General features: G+C 44.0%; 1 protein-coding gene across 2 annotated transcripts in view; it reads right to left on the minus strand.

Annotated features, from left to right (window-relative positions):
- Positions 1–1,336: 1,336 nt before the first annotated feature.
- Positions 1,337–19,794, minus strand: part of LOC116503637 (valine--tRNA ligase, mitochondrial-like) — a 40,597-nt gene continuing 22,139 nt past the window's right edge. For both annotated transcript variants that reach the window (XM_032210190.1, XM_032210189.1), the window contains exons 19-30: positions 19,560–19,630; positions 16,418–16,543; positions 13,591–13,695; positions 12,366–12,434; positions 12,193–12,271; positions 11,108–11,235; positions 8,798–8,950; positions 6,709–6,918; positions 6,051–6,162; positions 2,563–2,744; positions 1,610–1,744; positions 1,337–1,454 (exon numbers count right to left, since the gene is read on the minus strand). In XM_032210190.1, the coding sequence (XP_032066081.1) occupies positions 1,353–1,454; positions 1,610–1,744; positions 2,563–2,744; positions 6,051–6,162; positions 6,709–6,918; positions 8,798–8,950; positions 11,108–11,235; positions 12,193–12,271; positions 12,366–12,434; positions 13,591–13,695; positions 16,418–16,543; positions 19,560–19,630 (1,472 nt within the window). In that variant the 3' untranslated portion in view covers positions 1,337–1,352. The remainder of the gene's footprint in view (positions 1,455–1,609; positions 1,745–2,562; positions 2,745–6,050; positions 6,163–6,708; positions 6,919–8,797; positions 8,951–11,107; positions 11,236–12,192; positions 12,272–12,365; positions 12,435–13,590; positions 13,696–16,417; positions 16,544–19,559; positions 19,631–19,794) is intronic.

Here is a 19,794-nt window from a genome sequence, read left to right on the forward strand (position 1 = left end):
TCATCACCGTGGCGGGATTTGATTCTATAGTCAACACAGCAGCTCACCATGGACAGGACAAATTGCAAGATGACACACTAATGGAGCAGTAAAATTGGATTGTGTGGAAATAAGCCAGCAATTTAAATAAATGGTTCTTTTGACAGTTCTCTTTTGCTTCTCTGTTGGGACAACCAGGCCTCCTGCTGGTAAAATTACAAACTTACTAAAGCAGTAATACTAGAGTCTGGATTATTGGATCTGGGCTATCACATTCCAGGTGTCCACTAGATGGCAGCAAAAACATACAGGAAAAATTATGTAGGCCTATAAATTTGTGAAGCCAGAAATCAAAACTGACTTGAAAGGGTCATACGTACACACCTAGATTATAAAGTTATAATTATATACATTACACTGTTTTTTTTTCTTTCATAAAATGAGGCCATGTGACCACGGAACACCTAGTGTGGCCATGTGACTGTGGGGGAGGGGGGAGAGCAACCACCAGAATTTTAAATCCAGATCATAAGCACTCCTCAGGTAGGTCCATCAGAACTTCAAACTGTCACTTAAGTCAAGGACAACCTTATTAGGGCAATTCTCCAACTACAGCTTAGCTTTATGACCAGCGGGAGGAGTGAACTGTCCATGGTCCTGAACTCCTTTGTCCTTCAACAAAGGATTGCCATAGACTCAAAATTGGAGAACAAGCCCTTTAAATTTAGATAGATAGACAGATAGACAGACAGACAGACAATGATAGATAGATAGATAGATAGATAGATAGATAGATAGATAGATAGATAGATAGATAGATAGACAGACAGACAGACAGACAGATAGATAGATAAATAGATAAAAACAGTAAGTGTTTTAAAAACATAAATATTTTAATAGGGTACCAAACAATATTATAGTGAAGCAGTCTGAACTGAGTAGTCAAAAGGACCAAAAATGTTACATATTTGACCATCCTTGCCAATGGAAAGGAAATTACCCATAGGGGGGGAAATACAGCACCCATTTCCTCTTTATTAGAAAATTAGAGCAATAAACTATGACATGTTTCCGACATTTATATCCTTGTTCAAATAATCTATCCCAACAATTTCTAAGCAATGTGATCATATGGGGGGGGGGGGAAGGTTTCATGGCAGATGCCACCATGATGGCTCTAATATTTTTTTCAGCCTCCATCATCACTGATGCTTCTAAAGCTGGGCTGGTGCTGACAAACCCTGAGCAATATAAGATCAATTCCCACCACAGAAGGTGATGCCTAAACTCATGTGAACCTTCCAGGACCTGCCCTCAAGCTCAGCATCCTCTGCTTTGGAGTAAATTCTACTATCTGGAACAGGGTAAATCCATTAGTTCTCCTTAGTCAGTCCAGCATCCTGTTTTTTGGCCATTTTCTGAAAAGTGGCAAACACTTGTTCTATGTGCTGCAGCTCTGAACGAATGAAGGAAATCTGTGAGGAAAAAGAGAGTGTTAAGTAAGTAGGTGGGCCATGCTTTGCTAACCTCATGGCAATGGCTTTCTTTGAGCCCTATGACATGCTCTCAAAACGTCTACTGGTCCAGTGGAACCAAACAATCAGGAATCTCAGCATGAGGCTCTTGATACCTTTTGCTCGTGATTCATTTTGGCTTTTAAGGAGTTTTGCTTCTGAAGTTTTTCTGTGAGATTTGCCAGACGTTGCTTTAATTTCTGTTGCTGGGATGTCAGTTTGAGGAGTTCTTTGTGAGGATCCACCATATCCTAGGATGAGGGGAAAAATCAGGAAAAAAACTTGTAGTGGAAGATATAACCCACCTTCTAAACACCTCATTCTCCATTTATAGTCCTATCTCTGTATCTATCTCTGTATCTATCTATCTCTGTATCTATCTATCTATCTATCTATCTATCTATCTATCTATCTATCTACCTACCTACCTACCTACCTACCTACCTACCTACCTACCTACCTACCTACCTACCTATCATCTATCCATCCATCCATCCATCCATCCATCCATCTACAATATCTATCAACAGTATCTATCCCTCTATCTATCCATCCATCCACTTATCTACAATAGCTATCTCTCTATGGTATCTATCTCTCTATAGCTATCATCTCTCTATCTCTCTATCCATCCTCAGCGGCTGAAGGTTGACTCGGCCTTCCATCCTTCTATCATCTATCTATGAGGCACTGGCCTATACATGTTGCCTGATGAGAAGTCATAACCTTTCCACAGTCCTTTCAATCACCTCCTTTCTTTGATTCCCCACGAATCTTGAAGCTAAATTGCAACCCAGTCTGTCTGTCTGTTTGTCCGTCCATCCATCCATTCATCTATAGTATCTATCTCTCTAGGGTCCCTCTCTCTTTCTCTGTCTGTCTCTCTGTCCATCCTCACCGGCTCAAGGTTGATTCAGCCTTCCATCCTTCTATCATCTCTTTATGAGGCACTGGCCTATACATGTTCCCTGATAAGAGGCCATAAACTTTCCACAGCTCTTTCAATCACCTCCTTTTTCTGATTCTCCATGAATCTTGAAAGTCAGTAATACGCTAAATGACAACCCACCTGCAGATCCATGTAAATGCTGGTATGATCATTGACTTTCACAGCCAGGCAGTTCAGAGGTAGCTCTATTTCCTCAGAGCTGGGGAGAAGATTCACAGATCCAGCCAAAGACAATGTCTGTAATGGCTCCTGATATTTCTCATAGGCAGCCCAGGGGGCCGTTTCTGAGCAAGCCAGATACACTGTGAACGAATAGAAAAAAATAACTATAACTGCCACTTTCAAGGTCAAGGACCCCAAGAAAAGAAGAAAACAACATACTTTTGTTTGGGAACCTTGTTATTACCCTTACGTGGATATATTTTATAAAGTCTATAAATAAATGTCTAATAAACCTTGCAAGGAGAAACTTTCCTCCTCAAATAAACGTAAGTCTTGATCTTCTGCCTACCTGCCAACTCGCAAAGCATCCTTGGCCTGCTCTCGAGTTGCCATAGGAAAGGCGGGATGAGAAGGTGAGAGACCCTGAGTAAACTGGCAGTAGTCTCTGCTGGAATCCACCAATGGGCAGAGGGGAGTGATCTCTACAACCCGTGAAATTGCCCTGTTGCCGAATGTGATTGATGACACACCCGGAGGAAGGGGAAAATAGGGTCATGATTGTGGTCGTAAATTACATGGGGTCAGAGCTGGCTTCACTTGGGAACCTGCCAACATGAAGCTCCTTATAAATAACTGGATTTCTTTTGAAGGTTGGCTTGAGACTCATGATCTGTCGGAGCCCTGACATTACCTTTGCAACGAACCTGGCCATAATTCAAGAGATATTGTGAGATTCATTCCAGATCATTGCAAAAAAGCAAATAAGAAAGTCAGCCATATAAATTTTGGGAGGGACCCCCAGTGCATATAATTTTTCCCACAAGAAAAAGACTTAGGGAAAAAAAATTGGAACTTTGATTTTATATGCTGAGGGCAGCAAGACTACCGTATGCCCAAAAGTGGAAGAACACTTCGATTCCCACCATGGATGAAGGGCTACAAAATTTGATGGAGTTGGCAAAGATGGCTAAATTGACCGTTTTGATCAAAGAAAAGAATATAAGTATTTTTGTTGCTACATGGAGACCACTTCTGGATTTTGTGTTTGAGGTGGAAAAAAATGAAACTTTGATTTTGGGTTTTACTGATTAGATTGATTTGTTCTTGCAGAAATGGCTAGTTTATATTATTATGGAAAAGTAAAAAGTTGAGGTTTGGTGTTAATGCTTTAATCTACTGCATCAGAGGGAATCGGAAGTCAACGCTTTTTTTCCTTTCTTCTCCCCCTCTTCATTTTTCTTTCCCCCTTTTCTTTACTATTTGCTTTTGCATTTTTGTATTTTATTCCATAATCCAATTTTTTTATTTAAAAAAGTTTTTTTAAATGAATCACATAAATATTTCTGGTTTCTGAGTGCATGTAAGTTATGTTTACACCACACTGCATTAACTAACTGAGGAATAGCATTACAGATAGTCCTCAACATACGACTGATTGCTTGGCAACCTCTCCCCATGGTTATGGCCAACCTCATGGCTATGACCGAACTTTGGGTGCTTGGCAACCAGGCAGCATTTATGGCTGTTTGCAGCATCCCATGGTCACATGACCAAGTTTTATGACAGTTTGGTCAAGAACTGGCATTTATTTCTGGTTTCCAGCAAAACTGTACCCAGAGTGAACCACAGATTGGACTTAAACTGTGATAAACCAGGCTCCCTTATGGCCGTTAAGTAAATGACAATCTCTTATGTTTAACAAAAAACCACAATTATATACTTTAATTAAAAATACTTTATGCTAAAAATGTTCAGCATAATTTGAGCTTCGGCAAATTGTTACCTCTTTTGCTAGTGGAAAATCTTGTAAAAAAAATTGTGATGTCTGTAAAGCACTATCAAGAAAAGTGAATAAAACAAAATACGCCTGTATCTATTCAAATATATTTTGGATTGCAGTGGCTTTAAAGTATCTCTTGAAAATGCAGGACAGACAGAATGGACCACATCTGCTGATGCGGGTGCTACAATCCATAGGCCTATGGCTTAATTAATGTTGTCATTTTGGTTTTAGCACTTAGGTTTGAGGTTTGAGGTTTGTTTTATTTATATGCCGCCCTATTCCCTGCGGGACTCAGGACGGCGAACAACCCAAGGGGGAAAGGGAGCACAAAAGTACAATACAAGCATTAAAAATAGCCAACAGCCACACAGATAGAGAGGGGAAGGGAACTCATCAACCCCAGGCCTGCCGACACAGCCAGGTTTTAATGGCTTTTCGGAAGGCCTGGAGAGAGGTGAGGGTCCGAATCTCTGCGGGGAGTTCGTTCTAAAGGGCCGGAACTGCCACAGAGAAGGCCCTCCCCCGGGTAGTAGGTTCTAGTTTTAAGATTCTGCTATTCATCTTCACTATAGTGTACTAAATGCCATATGCACTCTTGGTGATATCTTAGAAATGTTTTAAACTCTGAGGCATTTTATTGCTCTTTCTAGATAATATCTACACTTTCTTTGCTGTGTCAGGACTCCTTGCACATTTTTTAAAAATTCTTTTTATAGTGGTTGATTATTCAATTTGCTAAGCTGTCTGAGAACAACAATTCGGTTTGTGGCTTACTGTAAATAGTATTTTACTTGAGTCTACCATGCTCAGAGCTCTCATTTGTTATTTCTGCCCCAGAGCTGTACATGCATTAAATTGTACACCGTATTTATTATTTAAGGTTATGTGCTAAAGGTAAAGCCGAGCCGAGGTGGCGCAGTGGTTAGGGTGCAGTACTGCAGGCCACTTCAGCTGACTGTTATCTGCAGTTCAGCGGTTCAAATCTCACCGGCTCAAGGTTGACTCAGCCTTCCATCCTTCCGAGGTGGGTGAAATGAGGACCCAGACTGTGGGGGCAATTTGCTGACTCAATTTGCTAAAAATCTGTAAACCGCTTAGAGAGGGCTGAAAGCCCTATGAAGCGGTATATAAGTCTAATAAATAAATAAATAAATAAATAAATAAATAAATAAATAAATAAATAAATAAATAAATAAATAAATAAATAAATAAATAAATATTCCCCTCGCGCATATGTGCTAGTTTCCCGACTCTAGGGGGTGGTGCTCATCTCCGTTTCAAAGCTGAAGAGCCAGTGCTATACGAAGAAGTCTCGGTGGTCATGTGGCCGGCATGACTAAACAGCAAAGGGGCACGGAACACTGTTACCTTCCCACCAAAGGTGGTCCCTGTTTTTCTACTTGCATTTTTTATGTGCTTTTGAACTGCTAGGTTGGCAGAAGCTGGGACAAGTAACGGGAGCTTGCTCTGTTAAGCGGCACTAGGGATTCGAACCGCCAAGCTGCCGACCTTCCTGATCAATAAGCTCAGCGTCTTAACCACTGAGTCACTGCGTCCCACAAGATTATGTGCTACCCATGAAGTATTACCCATGTAGTACCCTGCTAGAGGAAAGTCCATGCATCCACAGGCTTTGATAGAAAAATGGAGAATTCAGGCTCACCTGTTGGTCGAGCTTTGGTAAGCTGGCAAGTTGCCCTCATGGAACGTATCACTTGGATAATTTGCTGCGCTGCCAAGAAGTTTGCCTCTTCCTCAGGATTACACCAATGTCTCTAGAAGTGGAAGAAAATCGCTCTTTAAAAGATATCTTTTTCGTGCTGTCAAATTCTAGAACTTCATTATAATTTATTGGAGGAAGAACTACCAATTTTTCAGAGTATAAGACGCATCTTTTTCACTCAAAAAAGAGGGTGAAAATCTGGGTGCGCCTTATACGTTAAATACAGCATTTTTGGCCTCCCGAAACTCCTCCCCCTTTGCAAAAATGGCCATGATAGCCTTTAGGAGGCTTCCAAAGTGCTCCTGGGGGCTGGGGAGGGCAGAAATGAGCAAAAAACGGGCCATTTTTTTGCTTGTTTTTGGCCCCTTCCCACAAGAGCATTCTATAAGCCTCCTAAAGGCTATGGACAGCCATTTTTGATGAAAAACAGACCATTTTGGGGATGTCTGCAGAGCACTAAAACTCTTTTTTAAATTTGCCTCTTCAAAATCTTGGTGCGTCTTATACTCTGGTGCGTCTTATACTCTGAAAAATACGGTAAGTTTGCCCCAAGTAATGGAGGTCACCAAAGGAGCTTCCAAGTGAAAGTTGGACTCACCAGATGTTCAGGGCTTGGGTACCTGGCCACACAGATACTAGGAGACGTCTCCAGGTCTGTCTTGGGAAGTCGCTGCCACAGTTCCTCAGTAAGGAAAGGCATGAAGGGAGACAGGAGGCGCAGAGCCAGGTCTACGCAAGTGTACAAAGTCTGCTGAGTAGACAAAAGGCGAACTGTATCTCCGCTCCTTAGGATGGGCTTGACAGATTCCTGGGAAGAGAGACCCAACACATTAGTGGCGGAGTGTCATGTCCCTGTTGGAGCCTGAATCTGCGGCGGGGGGGGGGGGGGGAGATGAGCTGGAACAGAAGCTGACAGAGATCGAGGAGGCGGCTCTGTTGGCTTTGGAGAAAACTGGGGAAGGGAAGGGCTTTTCAGGATCAGAAAGGCTTGTAGACAGGGAGGAGCAGGAGTGACAGAGCTCAGGCAATGAGCAGGGATCACCCACTCCTGATCCTAGAGCACGGAGAGAAGAGAGAAGGTGAGAACAACGCAGACTGAGTCGGCTACAAGAGAGTGCCCCGCCCCCCTTCACAAGGCCCACCTGGGGACTGAGATGTAAGGAGGTGGGAGGGGCATTTGTCAGGAACAAGCATTGAATCTGTGGAGCCTTGTGTGCACTTGCCAAAGTCTGGAGAGGGTGCTCTGCCTTGTGGGGCTTGCTCAGTTTGCCTGCTTTGCTGAACCTCCGACTCTGGTTACTCTTCTGCTAACCTTGCTAACTGGACTTCTTGCCTTGGTTACTGGTTTGCAAACCTTGTTTGCTTGACTTCAACAGAGGCTGTTGAAGGTGAGCATGTGAGAGCTTTGCTCCAGGACTTGTAGTAAATGTGGGGACGCTTGGGGGGCAACGTTGGAGCAATAAAGGGGAATTAGACCTGTTCTCTGGCTGTGTTGCTTCCATGCCATGCCCCAAGCCATGCCTCAAGTTTTAGAGCTCACACGGAGCTCTAAAACGTGAGGGCCCATGAAAACATGAGCTCACACACCTAACAACCCTGCAGGAGTTAGATCACAAATCCTGGAATTGGTATCAGTTTCAAGAAGCCTGTTTTAACAAAAGACACCTCTTCTGGGTACTGTAATCCAACACATCCAGGTCTTTCAGGAAATGCACATAAAAAGAGCCCAACATAGAATTAATCTATTTACAGGGAGTCCTCGACTTACAACTTTTCATTTAGTGACCGCTGGAAATTACAATGGCACTGAAAAAAGTGACTTGGGATCATTTTTTTTCACACTTACAACCGTTGCAGCATCCCCAGGATCATGTGATCAAAATTCAGATGCTTGGCAACCGGTTCATATTTATGACGGTTGCAGTGCCCTGGGGTCATGTGACCACCTTTTGAGACCTTCTCACAAGCAAAGTCAATGGGGAAGCCAGGTTTATATAACGACTGTGTTGCTAACCTAACAACCGCAGCGATTCACTTAACAATAAAGATCAAAAAAATGGGGCAGAACATACTTAACGACTGTCTCGCTTAGCAACAGAAATGTTGGGCTCAATTGTGGTTGTAAATGGAGGACTACCTTTACTCCATGAGGAATTTCACATGGAAAAAAAAATCAAATCCTCCAAATTCTTGGACTCTGTGCATTTTCCTTCTTAACATCAACCTGTGCATTCTTTCGTAATAGAGCAAACTAAGATCATCCCCCACAGTGGTGGGATTCAAATAATTTAACAATCGGGTCTCTGTTCTAATAACCAGCTGGGTAGGTGGGGCTCGGTGGTCATGTGACTGGGTGGGTATGGCCAACTCAACATCACTCATGTTGATGGGCACTTTGCCTTAGCTGTTACAATGTAATAAGGGTTAACGGGAGGCAGTTTCTGTAAGCTGGGCAATAAAGATTAGGCTAGAAACAACATCAGAATGTTTCCTTCCTGCCTTCCTTCCAGGATTAGCCCTGTAAAGTGAAAATAAATAAATAAAAGGATATTTCTTCCAACAACCGGTTCTCTGAACTGTTTAGAAAGTTAACAACTGGTTCTCCCGAACAGGTGCAGACTGGCTGAATCCCACCACTGATCCCACAGCAAAGGGGTGATTGAACCCTGAATCAATGGTAAGCTTACCAGATAGGTACTGCAAAAATCTTGCATCCAGAAAAGATAAATAGCATTGGTCACAGAATGCAATTTGTAGTTCTCAAAGTGCTGGGCACAATATTCTGCTGTGTGATAGAGACGGCTCAAGATCCACTGGTCCATGGGAAATCTGGGGAAGACCTGGAGGCCGTACAGAAAGATAATTCACAGTCACGATGCCTATTGGGTATTAATAAAGATCTACTTTCTTGAAAACAGAAGAAGATTAAGGGATTAAAAACTGATTGCAGACAAGCCATAAGTACAGCAAGGAAGTAAGGAAGAGGACAAGTTTGAAACTTGGGACCATTACAGACGGTCTGCAGCTTATGACTGTTTGCTCAAAGTTATGACAGACCATCCAAAGCAGTGGTGAAATTCAAAAAATTTTTGCTAGTGGTTTTGTGGCTGTGGCTTGGTGGGTATGGTAGGAGAAGGATACTGCAAAATCCCCATTCTCATCCCACTCTGGGGCCAGTTTGCCAGTTCTCCGAACTACTCAAAATTTCTGCTACTGGTTCTCCAGAACCTGTCAGAACCTGCTGAATTTCACCCCTGATCCAAAGGTATTTAGGACCTGGTTTTGAAGTCCTGAGAGCCAGCCCCTCATCCCACACAGTAATATGAGTGCATTTATTGCCACTTACAGTGTCCTTTGATCATGGGACTTCTATTTACGTTTTTGCTGAAAAAGCCATTTATTTAGGATTTTCAACAAAAAAATACTAAAATTGTGGCATTCACTAATGACCATGGATTCATTTAATGATCTTGGTGATTCCTTTAATAGCAGTAGCAATAGCAGTTAGACTTGTATACCGCTTCATGGGGCTTTCAGCCCTCTCTAAGCGGTTTACAGAGTCAGCATATTACCCCCAACAATCCGGGTCCTCATTTTACCCACCTCGGAAGGATGGAAGGCTGAGTCAACCCTGAGCCGGTGAGATTTGAACCGCTGAACTGCAGATAGCAGTCAGCTGAAGTGGCCTGCAGTACTGCACTCTATCCACTGCGCCACTTCGGCTCATGACCACTGGATAAAGAGATCGTAAAATTGGGTCATGGTGATGCCCTTATGACTATCTCGATTGATAATCATAATGGGCAGGCTCCATTATGGTCATAAGTCAAGGACTATCTTTTACACAAGGGGGGGGGGATGCTATATTCTAGATTTCTCTTAACACAGCCTCTAATTTGCACCGAATTGCTGTCCATCACTGTAGTTGTGCTAAAGGTGCTAGATGCTGAGACTGAGATTTCTTGTCGAACTCTAAATATGGTCATTTCTCAGTTGTGATTACATGACAAACCATAGCAGAAGCACAATCTCCACTCACACAGCTTCTGAACAATTGCCAGGAGTTAATAATTAACTTCTAATGCAATGATCAATGTGTAGTCTAATGAAAAAAAAAGGACTAGCAGTGACATGATAGCACTGTTCCAATATTTGAGGGGCCGCCAGAAAGAAGTGGAGGGGGGGGGGGGCGGGGGAGACAACCTATTCACCAAAGCACCTGAAGGCAGGACAAGAATCAATGAATGGAAATTAATCAAGAAGAGAACCAATCTAGAACTAAGGAGAAATTTCCTGACAGTGAAAACAATTAACCAGTGGAATATCTATAGCACTTAGGCTTCTATACCACTTTACACTGGTTTGCAGCCCTGTCTAAGTGGTTTACAGTGTCACCATATTGCCCCCAACAATCTGGGTCCTCATTCTACCGACCTCGGAAGAATGGAAGGCTGAGTCAACCTTGAGCCTGGTGAGACTCAAACTGTCAAATTGCAGTCAGCAGAAGTAGCCTGCAGTAAAGCGTTTTAACTACTGTGCCAACGGCTTGCCTTCACAAGTTGTGGGTGCTTCATCCACTTTGAAGAAGAGATTGGACAGCCACTTGTCCGGAACGGTAGAGTCTCCTGCTTGAGTAGCATGTTGAACTAGAAGACCTCCAAGGTCTCTTCCACTGTTATTCTGTTATTTGAGATAGTTATCCACACCACCAGGGGATCCAGAGTTCAGAAGACCCACAATATTTGTGGACCAGAGTTCAGAAGACCCACAATATTTGGGGACCTGACGTTTATTTATCTATGCCTCTCCTTAGTTCTTGACCAAAGATCGACAATATCCAATGATCTTCAACACCATCTGGACACCCAAAGTTAGAAATATTACCTAAAATGGGCATAGGGGTCACCCATGTCTCGAGAGAGCTTTCATCCCACACAATAAAAGACCATTTTTAAATATCTCCCCACAATTTTACCATAGTTTTCACTCCCAGTTACCTGCTCTGGATCCAGTGGGGCAAACTCTTCTCCCAAGGCTGCAAAAGTGAACTTTAGGGCATTCCACACCTTATTACAGAAATGGGAGGCTTTTTCCATGTCTGCCATATCTAGATTAATACTGGTGCCTGTTGGGATATAAATTAAGTGGAACCTAAATTTTCATGTGCACCTATGATAGACAGTTGTCATTAATTTATACAACCAGTAGTTGTATTCTATCATGAAGTCAGGACTAGCTAAGGTAAAGATAAAGATTCCCCTCGCACATATGTGCTAGTCATTCCCAACTCTAGGGGGTGCTGCTCATCTCCATTTCAAAGCCGAAGAGCCAGCATTGTCCGGAGACGTCTCCATGGTCATGTGGCTGGCATGACTAAATGCCAAAGGCGCATGCAACGCTGTTATCTTCCCACCAAAGGTGGTCCCTATTTTTCTATTTGCAGTTCTACATGCTTTCGAACTGCTAGGTTGGCAGAAGCTGGGAGAAGTAATGGGAGCTCACTCGATGCTACGCTAGGGATTCAAACTGCCGACCTTTCTGATCGACAAGCTCAGCGTCTTAGCCACTGAGCCGCCATGTTCCTCAGGACTAACTACCTACATGGTGCCTATTGATTCCTCCCATAATATCTCTCTGGACACCCCAGATTTCCTAATTCTTCTGACTTTGTCCACATATCCTTTTAATCTAAATAAATAAACAGGAAGTTTTTTGTTGCCAGAAAGCCCACTTGGTATAATAGTTAAAGCAATGCTTCAAGCCTTGGAAACCTTAAGATATATGGACTTGTACAGGGGGGAGGGAGGGAGGGAGAGTCACCTTAATGAATTCAATGTAAGTCTAGATCAGAATTGACCCTTACAATTTTCAAGGTTACATTTTCAACCAAACCAGCATGAAAGAGACTTTTCCAAAATCTGTTTCATTCTAGCCTCCTTAGTTGGCCAACTACTGAGAGTTTGACCAATGGCCAAGTCAATAATAAATTGTTGGTTTTGTTCTTCTGGTTAGGAGTTCTTAAAGGGCCAGCAACAGCTCAACATCATGAGAGAAGGACTGAATGAATGGATGAATTTCTCACCATGGGCACTGTAACGGCAGAGAGCAAACCTTAGCGCATCCGAGCCACTTTCAGCAATTCCTTGAGGAAAATTCTGCAGCTGAACGGGAGCAGAGAAGGGAGCAGTGAGATCACAAAGGCCATGGGAATAGAGAGGGATGGGGTAAGGGGGGACAAAAAGGAAAAGCGATTACCAGGCCTTCTGAACCAATGACAAGCTCTCGTGGACTTAGATTGCTCTCCTTTAGCTTCTGCTGCAGGACCTGAAACAGGAATAGAAGCAGCCAATGACTGATGGGAAGCCACCTCCATGCAACCCAAGTCCATTTTTACAGCCTACCCAAAACCTTTACCCCAAATCATGGCACCCAAATTTTGGCAGCATTTTTCTCATGTTTTTCAAGATATAATCCCCCAGGTACTTTAAGATGAAGCATTCCTTATTCCCATGATGGCGAACCTATAGCACACGTGCCACAGGTGACACTCACAGCCCTCTGCAGCCACGCAAGCCGTCGCCCCAGCTCAGCTCCACCGCGCATGCACATCTCCCACCAGCCAGCTAGTTTTGGGGTCTCTGCCACACATGCGCAGGGGGACAGCGCACCTGCAGGAGACAGGCGTGCATGCGGGAGATGCGTGTGCATGCAGAGGTTCATGCACGCATGCGGGGGAGAGCGCAGGGGGTTGTGGTGCCCCTCTTCCACAGCCCGTTTTTGTAACCAGGAGGCGGCAGGGAGGCCTACTAGGTCCAAAATGGGTCGTGGGGAGTGTCGCGCGGACATTGCATTGCATTGCGCTTTCAGCACGTGACAACAAAAAGGTTAGCCATCACTGTCTTATTCCCTCAGATTCTGAGTCTCCGGGCTATAACCCTACATCCTCTGTTGTACAAATAAGCCGTTGGGAGGATTTTTTTAAAAAACTCAAAGGGAAGGCTACGAAGGAAACTCTTAAATGTCCTCACATCTACCTGACCCATCAGAGCAGGGAGGCAGAGAATGCTGCGGGTCCCATCCCTGAGGAAGATACACCTGGTGGGACCCAGAAGGGCCTTCTCTGTGGTGGCTCCCTCTCTCTGGAACATCATCCCCCCAGAGATTAGAATGACCCCCATTCAACACGGCCCCCACTTCTTCCGGAAGGTGTAGAAGACCTGGTTCTGCCAGTGGGCCTGGAGAACCCAGAGCGGGATGGAGCCCATTAAATGGCTCCTGTGCTCTGCTATCGCCAGGGTGGGTGATGGTTTTATTATGATTTTATTACATTATATTATATTATATTAATTTATTTGATTCTTTTTATTAGTTTTATTGTTTTAAATGAGGTTTTATAGTCTGTAAGCCGCCTTGAGTCGCCAGGGGCGAACAGGCAGCAATATAAATTCAATAAATAAATAAATAAATAAATGCAAAATACCTGCAAAGGGGCCCCATGAATAACATCCAAAGGGTCAATCACATTCCCGAGAGATTTGCTCATTTTTCTGCCTTGAGCATCATGAATTAAGGAGTGAAGGAATACCTGAAGCAGAGAGAAAGAAGACAGGGTATCAGACCCGGAAGCCATCTTTGGAATTCGGCTTTCAGGCCTGCCACATTTTCTGCTGTGGGGAAATGGGAGGGGGGATTATATGGACTATGTGAGAGAGATATATATAGTCTAAATGACATTATTTTCTCAGAGAGTCAAGGACACCTTGCCCTGCACCTGGAGTGGCGTGACTGGGAGACATCTCCAGTTGGGACGGTGTCCGATTGGGCCATCTGATGGGACATGTGGGTGCTGGAGGCAGGGACTTGAACTTTCACTTGGATGGGGAAAACCTGGAAACTTTCAAATTCGGGTTTTCCCAGATGTGCCAATATGACATATCTAATAAAATGGAACTTTGAGGAAACTCAAGACTCTGAGTCTTCTTTCGTTGGGGGTGTCATTTGTAACCCTGACACAGGATGGAGCACAAAACTTTACTAAAAATCTTCACCTTGGATTCTTTTTTTCTCAGACACAGAATTTGTAAAATCGTAGAACTGAGAGGTAACCAAGGTTGGTTAGGTGACCACGTCCTACCTTCTTCTCAATCCAAGTTCAAGCTTCTCTAATCAATGGCTGTGTGTCTTCTGTATATCAAGGACCCCTCAGTCATCAATTCTCTACATAATGGATTGCACTGATGAACAAATAATTTAAGAAAATCCTTCTGACATATGACTGCAACTTAAGATCACATCCTCTACTCTAGGAGTGCGTGGAATGGGACTGTTCTCCTCGTGCCCTTCGCCGCCCCTTGTTTACCCACAGAGTTCCGCCCCCAGCCATTGACCTCTACCATTTCGCCTCCGCTGTTAGGACCCTAGCTGTTCGCCCTGGGCAATGGGACCCAGCCTCTCCAGAACCTTCCTCATGGCCATTAGGTGAAATACTGCTCACCCTGGCCTTTTGAGCTCAGGAGAAAGTTGAGCCGCCAGCCAATCGGAGGAAGGGAAGGGAGAAAGAGAGAGAGAGAGGAAGGGAGAAAGTTTCCCTGTCTAGTTTCCTGAGCCCAAAAGGCCAGGGTGAGCAGTATTTCGTCTAATGGTCCGTGAGGAAGGTTCTGGGACTGAAAAGGCTGCGTCCCATTGCCTAGGGTCTTTTCAGGGGAGGCGAAATGGTCAGAGGTCCATGGCTGGGGGACGGAACCTTGGGGCGAACAAGGGGCGGCGAAGGGTACGAGGAGAACAGTTCTAGACCCGGAGTGTGGGAGTGCTTGATCAGTAGAAAGGAACATGATTTCCTCCAAATTATTTGTACAACTATGATTCCTTGTCATTAACTACATTCTGGATATTTAAAGCCCCAACTAAACTGCCTATTCTGTAGAAAGATAAAGGTTCCCCTTGCACATATGTGCTAGTCATTCCTGATTCTAGGGGGCTGTTCTCATCTCTGTTTCAAAGCCAAAGAGCCAGCGCTGTCCAAAGACGTCTCTGTGGTCTTGTGGCCAGCATGACAGCACATGGAACACTGTTACCTTCCCACCAAAGGTGGTTCCTATTTTTCTACTTCCATTTTCACATCCTTTCAAACTGCTTGGTTAGCAGAAACCTATCCTGTAGTAGATGTATTATGGTCCTTCAACAAAAACTGAGGTAAACAATATGATATTCCCTATTTTAGGCAACGGTTTTTACAATTCTTTGTAAAAAGAATTTAGCTGTAGCTGGTGGAATGCAATCAAACTGAAGGGCACAAATTTCTTTATTTCTAATTTACACTATATAACTGGGAAGACAATAAAAGGTCATGATAGTCCCCAAGTTATGATCCAGAGTGACAAAGTACAACACAATAATACTAATATGACTGTGATGGAGTCTGTCCATTATGGTCATATGTTTCAACAGTCACAAAACAAAACAACCTGATTTTATGATGTTTTTTACAGCAGCCATTAAGTGAATGTGGCAATCATAAAGCAGATGCTATATTTTTTATCAAACACAGTCCTTAAAAAAACTAATGGTTTGTTATGGGCACAGTTTTGCTGAAAACCAAGAGTGGCAAAAGCAGCATAAACTGCAGTCAGGTAATTATGGGATGCTGTACACATCTGTAAATGCAGCCATGTTGCCGACGGTCTAAAGTTCGGTCACATGATGATGAAGAAGGCCTTCAAACTTCAAACAGTTACTGTGCGACCAATAATAAGCCAAGGACTGTCTAAATAACAATCTAAGCTGAATTCTGTGTGACAAATACAGGGGATGTCAATCAATGTAACAGCCCAAACAGAGTGATTTCAGGATGACAGAAAAATTAAGCAATGGAATTCAACAGGGAAAATGCAGCCTGTGAGGAAGAACACAGCATTAACTAATACCTAGCTAAGAACCGTGGTAGCACAGTGATGAGAATGCAGTACTTCAGGCTACTTCTGCTGACTGTTGGCTGTCTGCAATTTGGCAGTTCGAATCTCACTAGGCTCAAGGTTGACTCAGCCTTCCATCCTTCCAAGGTGGGTAAAATGAGGACCCAGATTGTTAGGGGCAAGAGGCTGACTCTGTTAACCACTTAGAGAGGGCTGTAAAGCTCTGTAAAGCGATATATAAGTCTAAGTGCTATTGCTAGTCTAACACTAAAGAAAGCTTCTCAGTGTGGATGGATATTTTGGCTCCTATCTCTCAGTTGGGTATTCCTACTATGCCCTCATGTCCTTGAGGCCCAAGAGCTCCAAAAGGCAAAATGCCTGGCTTCCAGCTCTCACCTGAGAGAAAGGCAGTTCTCCAGTCAGCTGTTTTCCCAGCATCACCATCCGGGCGACCCAAAAGAACAGAAGATCACTCCCAGTCTCCAAAAGGTTGTTGGGGAAAAATTGCTGGAGGTCTTCTGTCTGAAGGAAACAGAGATGCCTCTGAGATCACCGTCACCATTAGGGAACATTCTTATTCACAAGGTTCCTATCCAACTTGGGAAATCATCTAGAGCACGTCTGCTGAAGGCCCCATGTTCACAAGAGATGAAAACAGTGAACCCTGGAGCAAGACTTTGGGGTGATTGCCCCGGTGCTGTGGAACATATTGCTCCCACCGATGCAATTGGTCCACCCATTCCTGGAAGTCCGGACTGAAGAAAGAAGACACTTCTTTTTTAGCACACCCTGGATACATTATCGGGTAATTGTTCTAACTTAGTCTTCACAGAATCACAAAGTAGACTCCTTGTCCCAAGAAAACCCCTTTGTATTAAGCTAATGTGAATTCCTCTCATTCATATCCAGCAAAGTCACGGAAAAGAGTCTTTCAGGGGTGAATTTACAATTCACAGACTTTATCAGGCTTAGAGATCTGCCAAGGCGATAGCTTCCAAATGCAAGAAAATACTTGGCAAGGAGTCTCTGAGAGTCACGAACAAATATTCACACTAATTAATTGAACTTATTGTCTCCTGCACACTCCACTCCTTTTGCTCTTTATTCCCTATGGGAGAGGCCATTCACCATCCACCTGTGCCTTTACTCCCGAGTCGCCTCTTGTTCCTTAACTGTTCCCTCCTCCTGGCAGCTCTGCTCATACACACATTGGGAACAGGCTCCAGCTGTTCTTCTGCCCCACTGATCTCCGACTTCGGAGGCAGCTGATAACTGTCAGACGGCCCTGGCCCCATCTCTGCCTCCGACATAGAGCCCTCATCAGAGCCTTCCCCAGACTCCAGGACTGCCCCATGTTCCTCCCCAACCTCCTCACTGTCCGAATCTGCTGCACAGCTCCGTTGGCAGGCCACAACAACTTCTTAGCTTCAGCTTAGGAGACCTTGCGCAAGGTACAGCTATCCAGAGGATCCAGGGGGTTGATTTGCCAGACTTTCTCTATTTCATAAAAGCTCTGCTGGCTGCTGGCGGGCCACAACAGTAATGAATAGGCAGCCATTGAGTTACATCTTGCTGTTTTTATATTGGGGCTGACTGGGTTGTTGGTTTTTATGGCAAACTGCATGGTGTCATTTAGGGTTTGTGCTTTACATTATTTTACACTGTATATTTTTTCAGAGTTGTTTTGAGCAGGTGGTATAGATAATCTATAAAATAAAATACATTTTATGAGAACAAATGGTCATTTTCATATTTTTTATTTATCAATCTCAGGAACCTCTGGTAGGAAAGAAGGGGTTGGAATGATTAATCCACAGAATATTTTAAACCAGGGGTGTCAAATTCAAGGCCTACTGGCCTGATCCAGCCCGTGAGGTGCTTAGATCTGGCCCAGGGACCAGACTGGAAATACCAAAGGACTGGCCCACAGTGCTTCTGCCGGCCAAAACAGGGCACAGGCAGCCTCCCCGCACCCTGTTTTCAGCCTGGACGGCCTCCTGCAGCACCCTGCAGGCCAAAATGGGGTGCAGGGAGGCTCCCCCCATGCCCCATTTTGGCTCACAGGATGCTGCAGGAAGCATCTGTCGTCCCCCCCCCCCCCAACTGACCCATAGAGGACAACTACAGTGCTGATCCGGCCCTCAAAGAAATCCAGTTTGACACCCCTGTTTTAAACCATTACATCGTTTTTGTATTATTTTAGCATTTTGGGTGGAAAGAGCCACTGTGGTTTATAAGTCACAGCTGATGCCTTTACATTCTTGATCATCCCAGCCATCTCCAGCTCCATCATTAAACCATAGCTAAGCAAATGTATGTTTTTCCCTGATGGGTGAATTAAGCCTAAATCTCCATGTCCACACTGTGAAATGGAAAGACCAGCAACCCAACTCTTGGCTTGATTCTGAAGACAATGAGGACAGACTTGTGGGGTGGGGTCTCTGTGGGTAGGTTTTCCAGTCCCATCAGATCTGGAGGGGGCCGGGTTGGGTCAAAAGCTGTAAAATCCTTGTCTGCCAAAGTTTTTCTTTTTTCTATGGTGACAATTTTCACGGGAAAGCAATCAAATGCCAAAATGCCACCCACTTCAAATGTTCTGATTCTCTATCATTTCTGGGTAGGACTTATTAGAAATGGTTGTAGCAGAACATGTTGCTTCCCAAACACGCTTATCCTGGATTGTGGATTGCAATTCACACATTCTACCCAGAAAGGATGGATGAGAAGAAAGGGAGTTTGATTCGCACATATAATTTCCTGTGAGCCTGAACAAGAGTCAGGGATGATGGGATGATGGGAGTTGGGATCCAATATACCTAGATGAAGGAAATCTGGATGTACCGTATTTTTCGGAGTATAAGACGCACCCTTTTCCCCCCAAAAAGAGGGTGAAAATCTGGGTGCATCTTATACACTGAATACAGCATTTTTGGCCTATCAAAACCCTGCCCTCTTTGCAAAAATGGACGTGCAGAGGATTTGGGAGGCTTGCAAAGTGCTCCTGGGGGCTGGGGAGGGCAGTAACAAGCAAATTCAGGCCGTTTTTGCCCCCCCCCCCCTCCCAGGAGCACTCTACAAGCCTCCTAAAGGCTATTCATGCCCTTTTCTTCTTTTTTTTTGCAAAAAATGAGGCGTGCAGAGTGTTTGGAAAACCTGCAGAGTGCAAAAACTTTTTTTGAAATTTACCTCTTCAAAATCATGGTGTGTCTTATACTCCAGTGCGTCTTATAGTCCGAAAAAGATGGTAGTTAAACAAGAATAGCTTTGGGAGACAGGAGCAAAAGCTACAGCTTGGGCCATGGTCACATAAGAGACATCTCATCCCACAGAATGAATGGGAATGGGCAAAGCATCTCAGAAGGGACTCTCCTTAGTTCTCTGGAAAGCAAAGGCAATGGAGGAGAGAAGGCTTGCAAGATTGTTACTATAACCTTAAAATAAAGGTATAGTTACTACTCATGGCTTTGGTTTCCTGTCCAGACTGCCACAAATATGGCCAATGCAAGCCAACTGCTCTATTTCCCCAAAGGTTACTCACCTTGTGGGGCCAGCCCAAAGCAGCAAAAGGGAAAAGGCTGGAGGAGAACCAAGTATCCAAGACATCAGCATCTAGAGAAGAGAAAAGCAAATAGAAAGTTTGCCTTTAAAAACATCTCACAACCTCTTTGGTTCTAAAAGACTCAGTGTAGCCATGTATCTGTGGAAAAGGTTTTCTAGAAATACTGTGTTTTGCCATGTTAGGCACGCACCAGTGGTGAAATTCAATTTTTTTT

Source organism: Thamnophis elegans, chromosome 2 (assembly GCF_009769535.1).
Source record: "Thamnophis elegans isolate rThaEle1 chromosome 2, rThaEle1.pri, whole genome shotgun sequence".
NCBI classification, from domain to species: domain Eukaryota; kingdom Metazoa; phylum Chordata; class Lepidosauria; order Squamata; family Colubridae; genus Thamnophis; species Thamnophis elegans.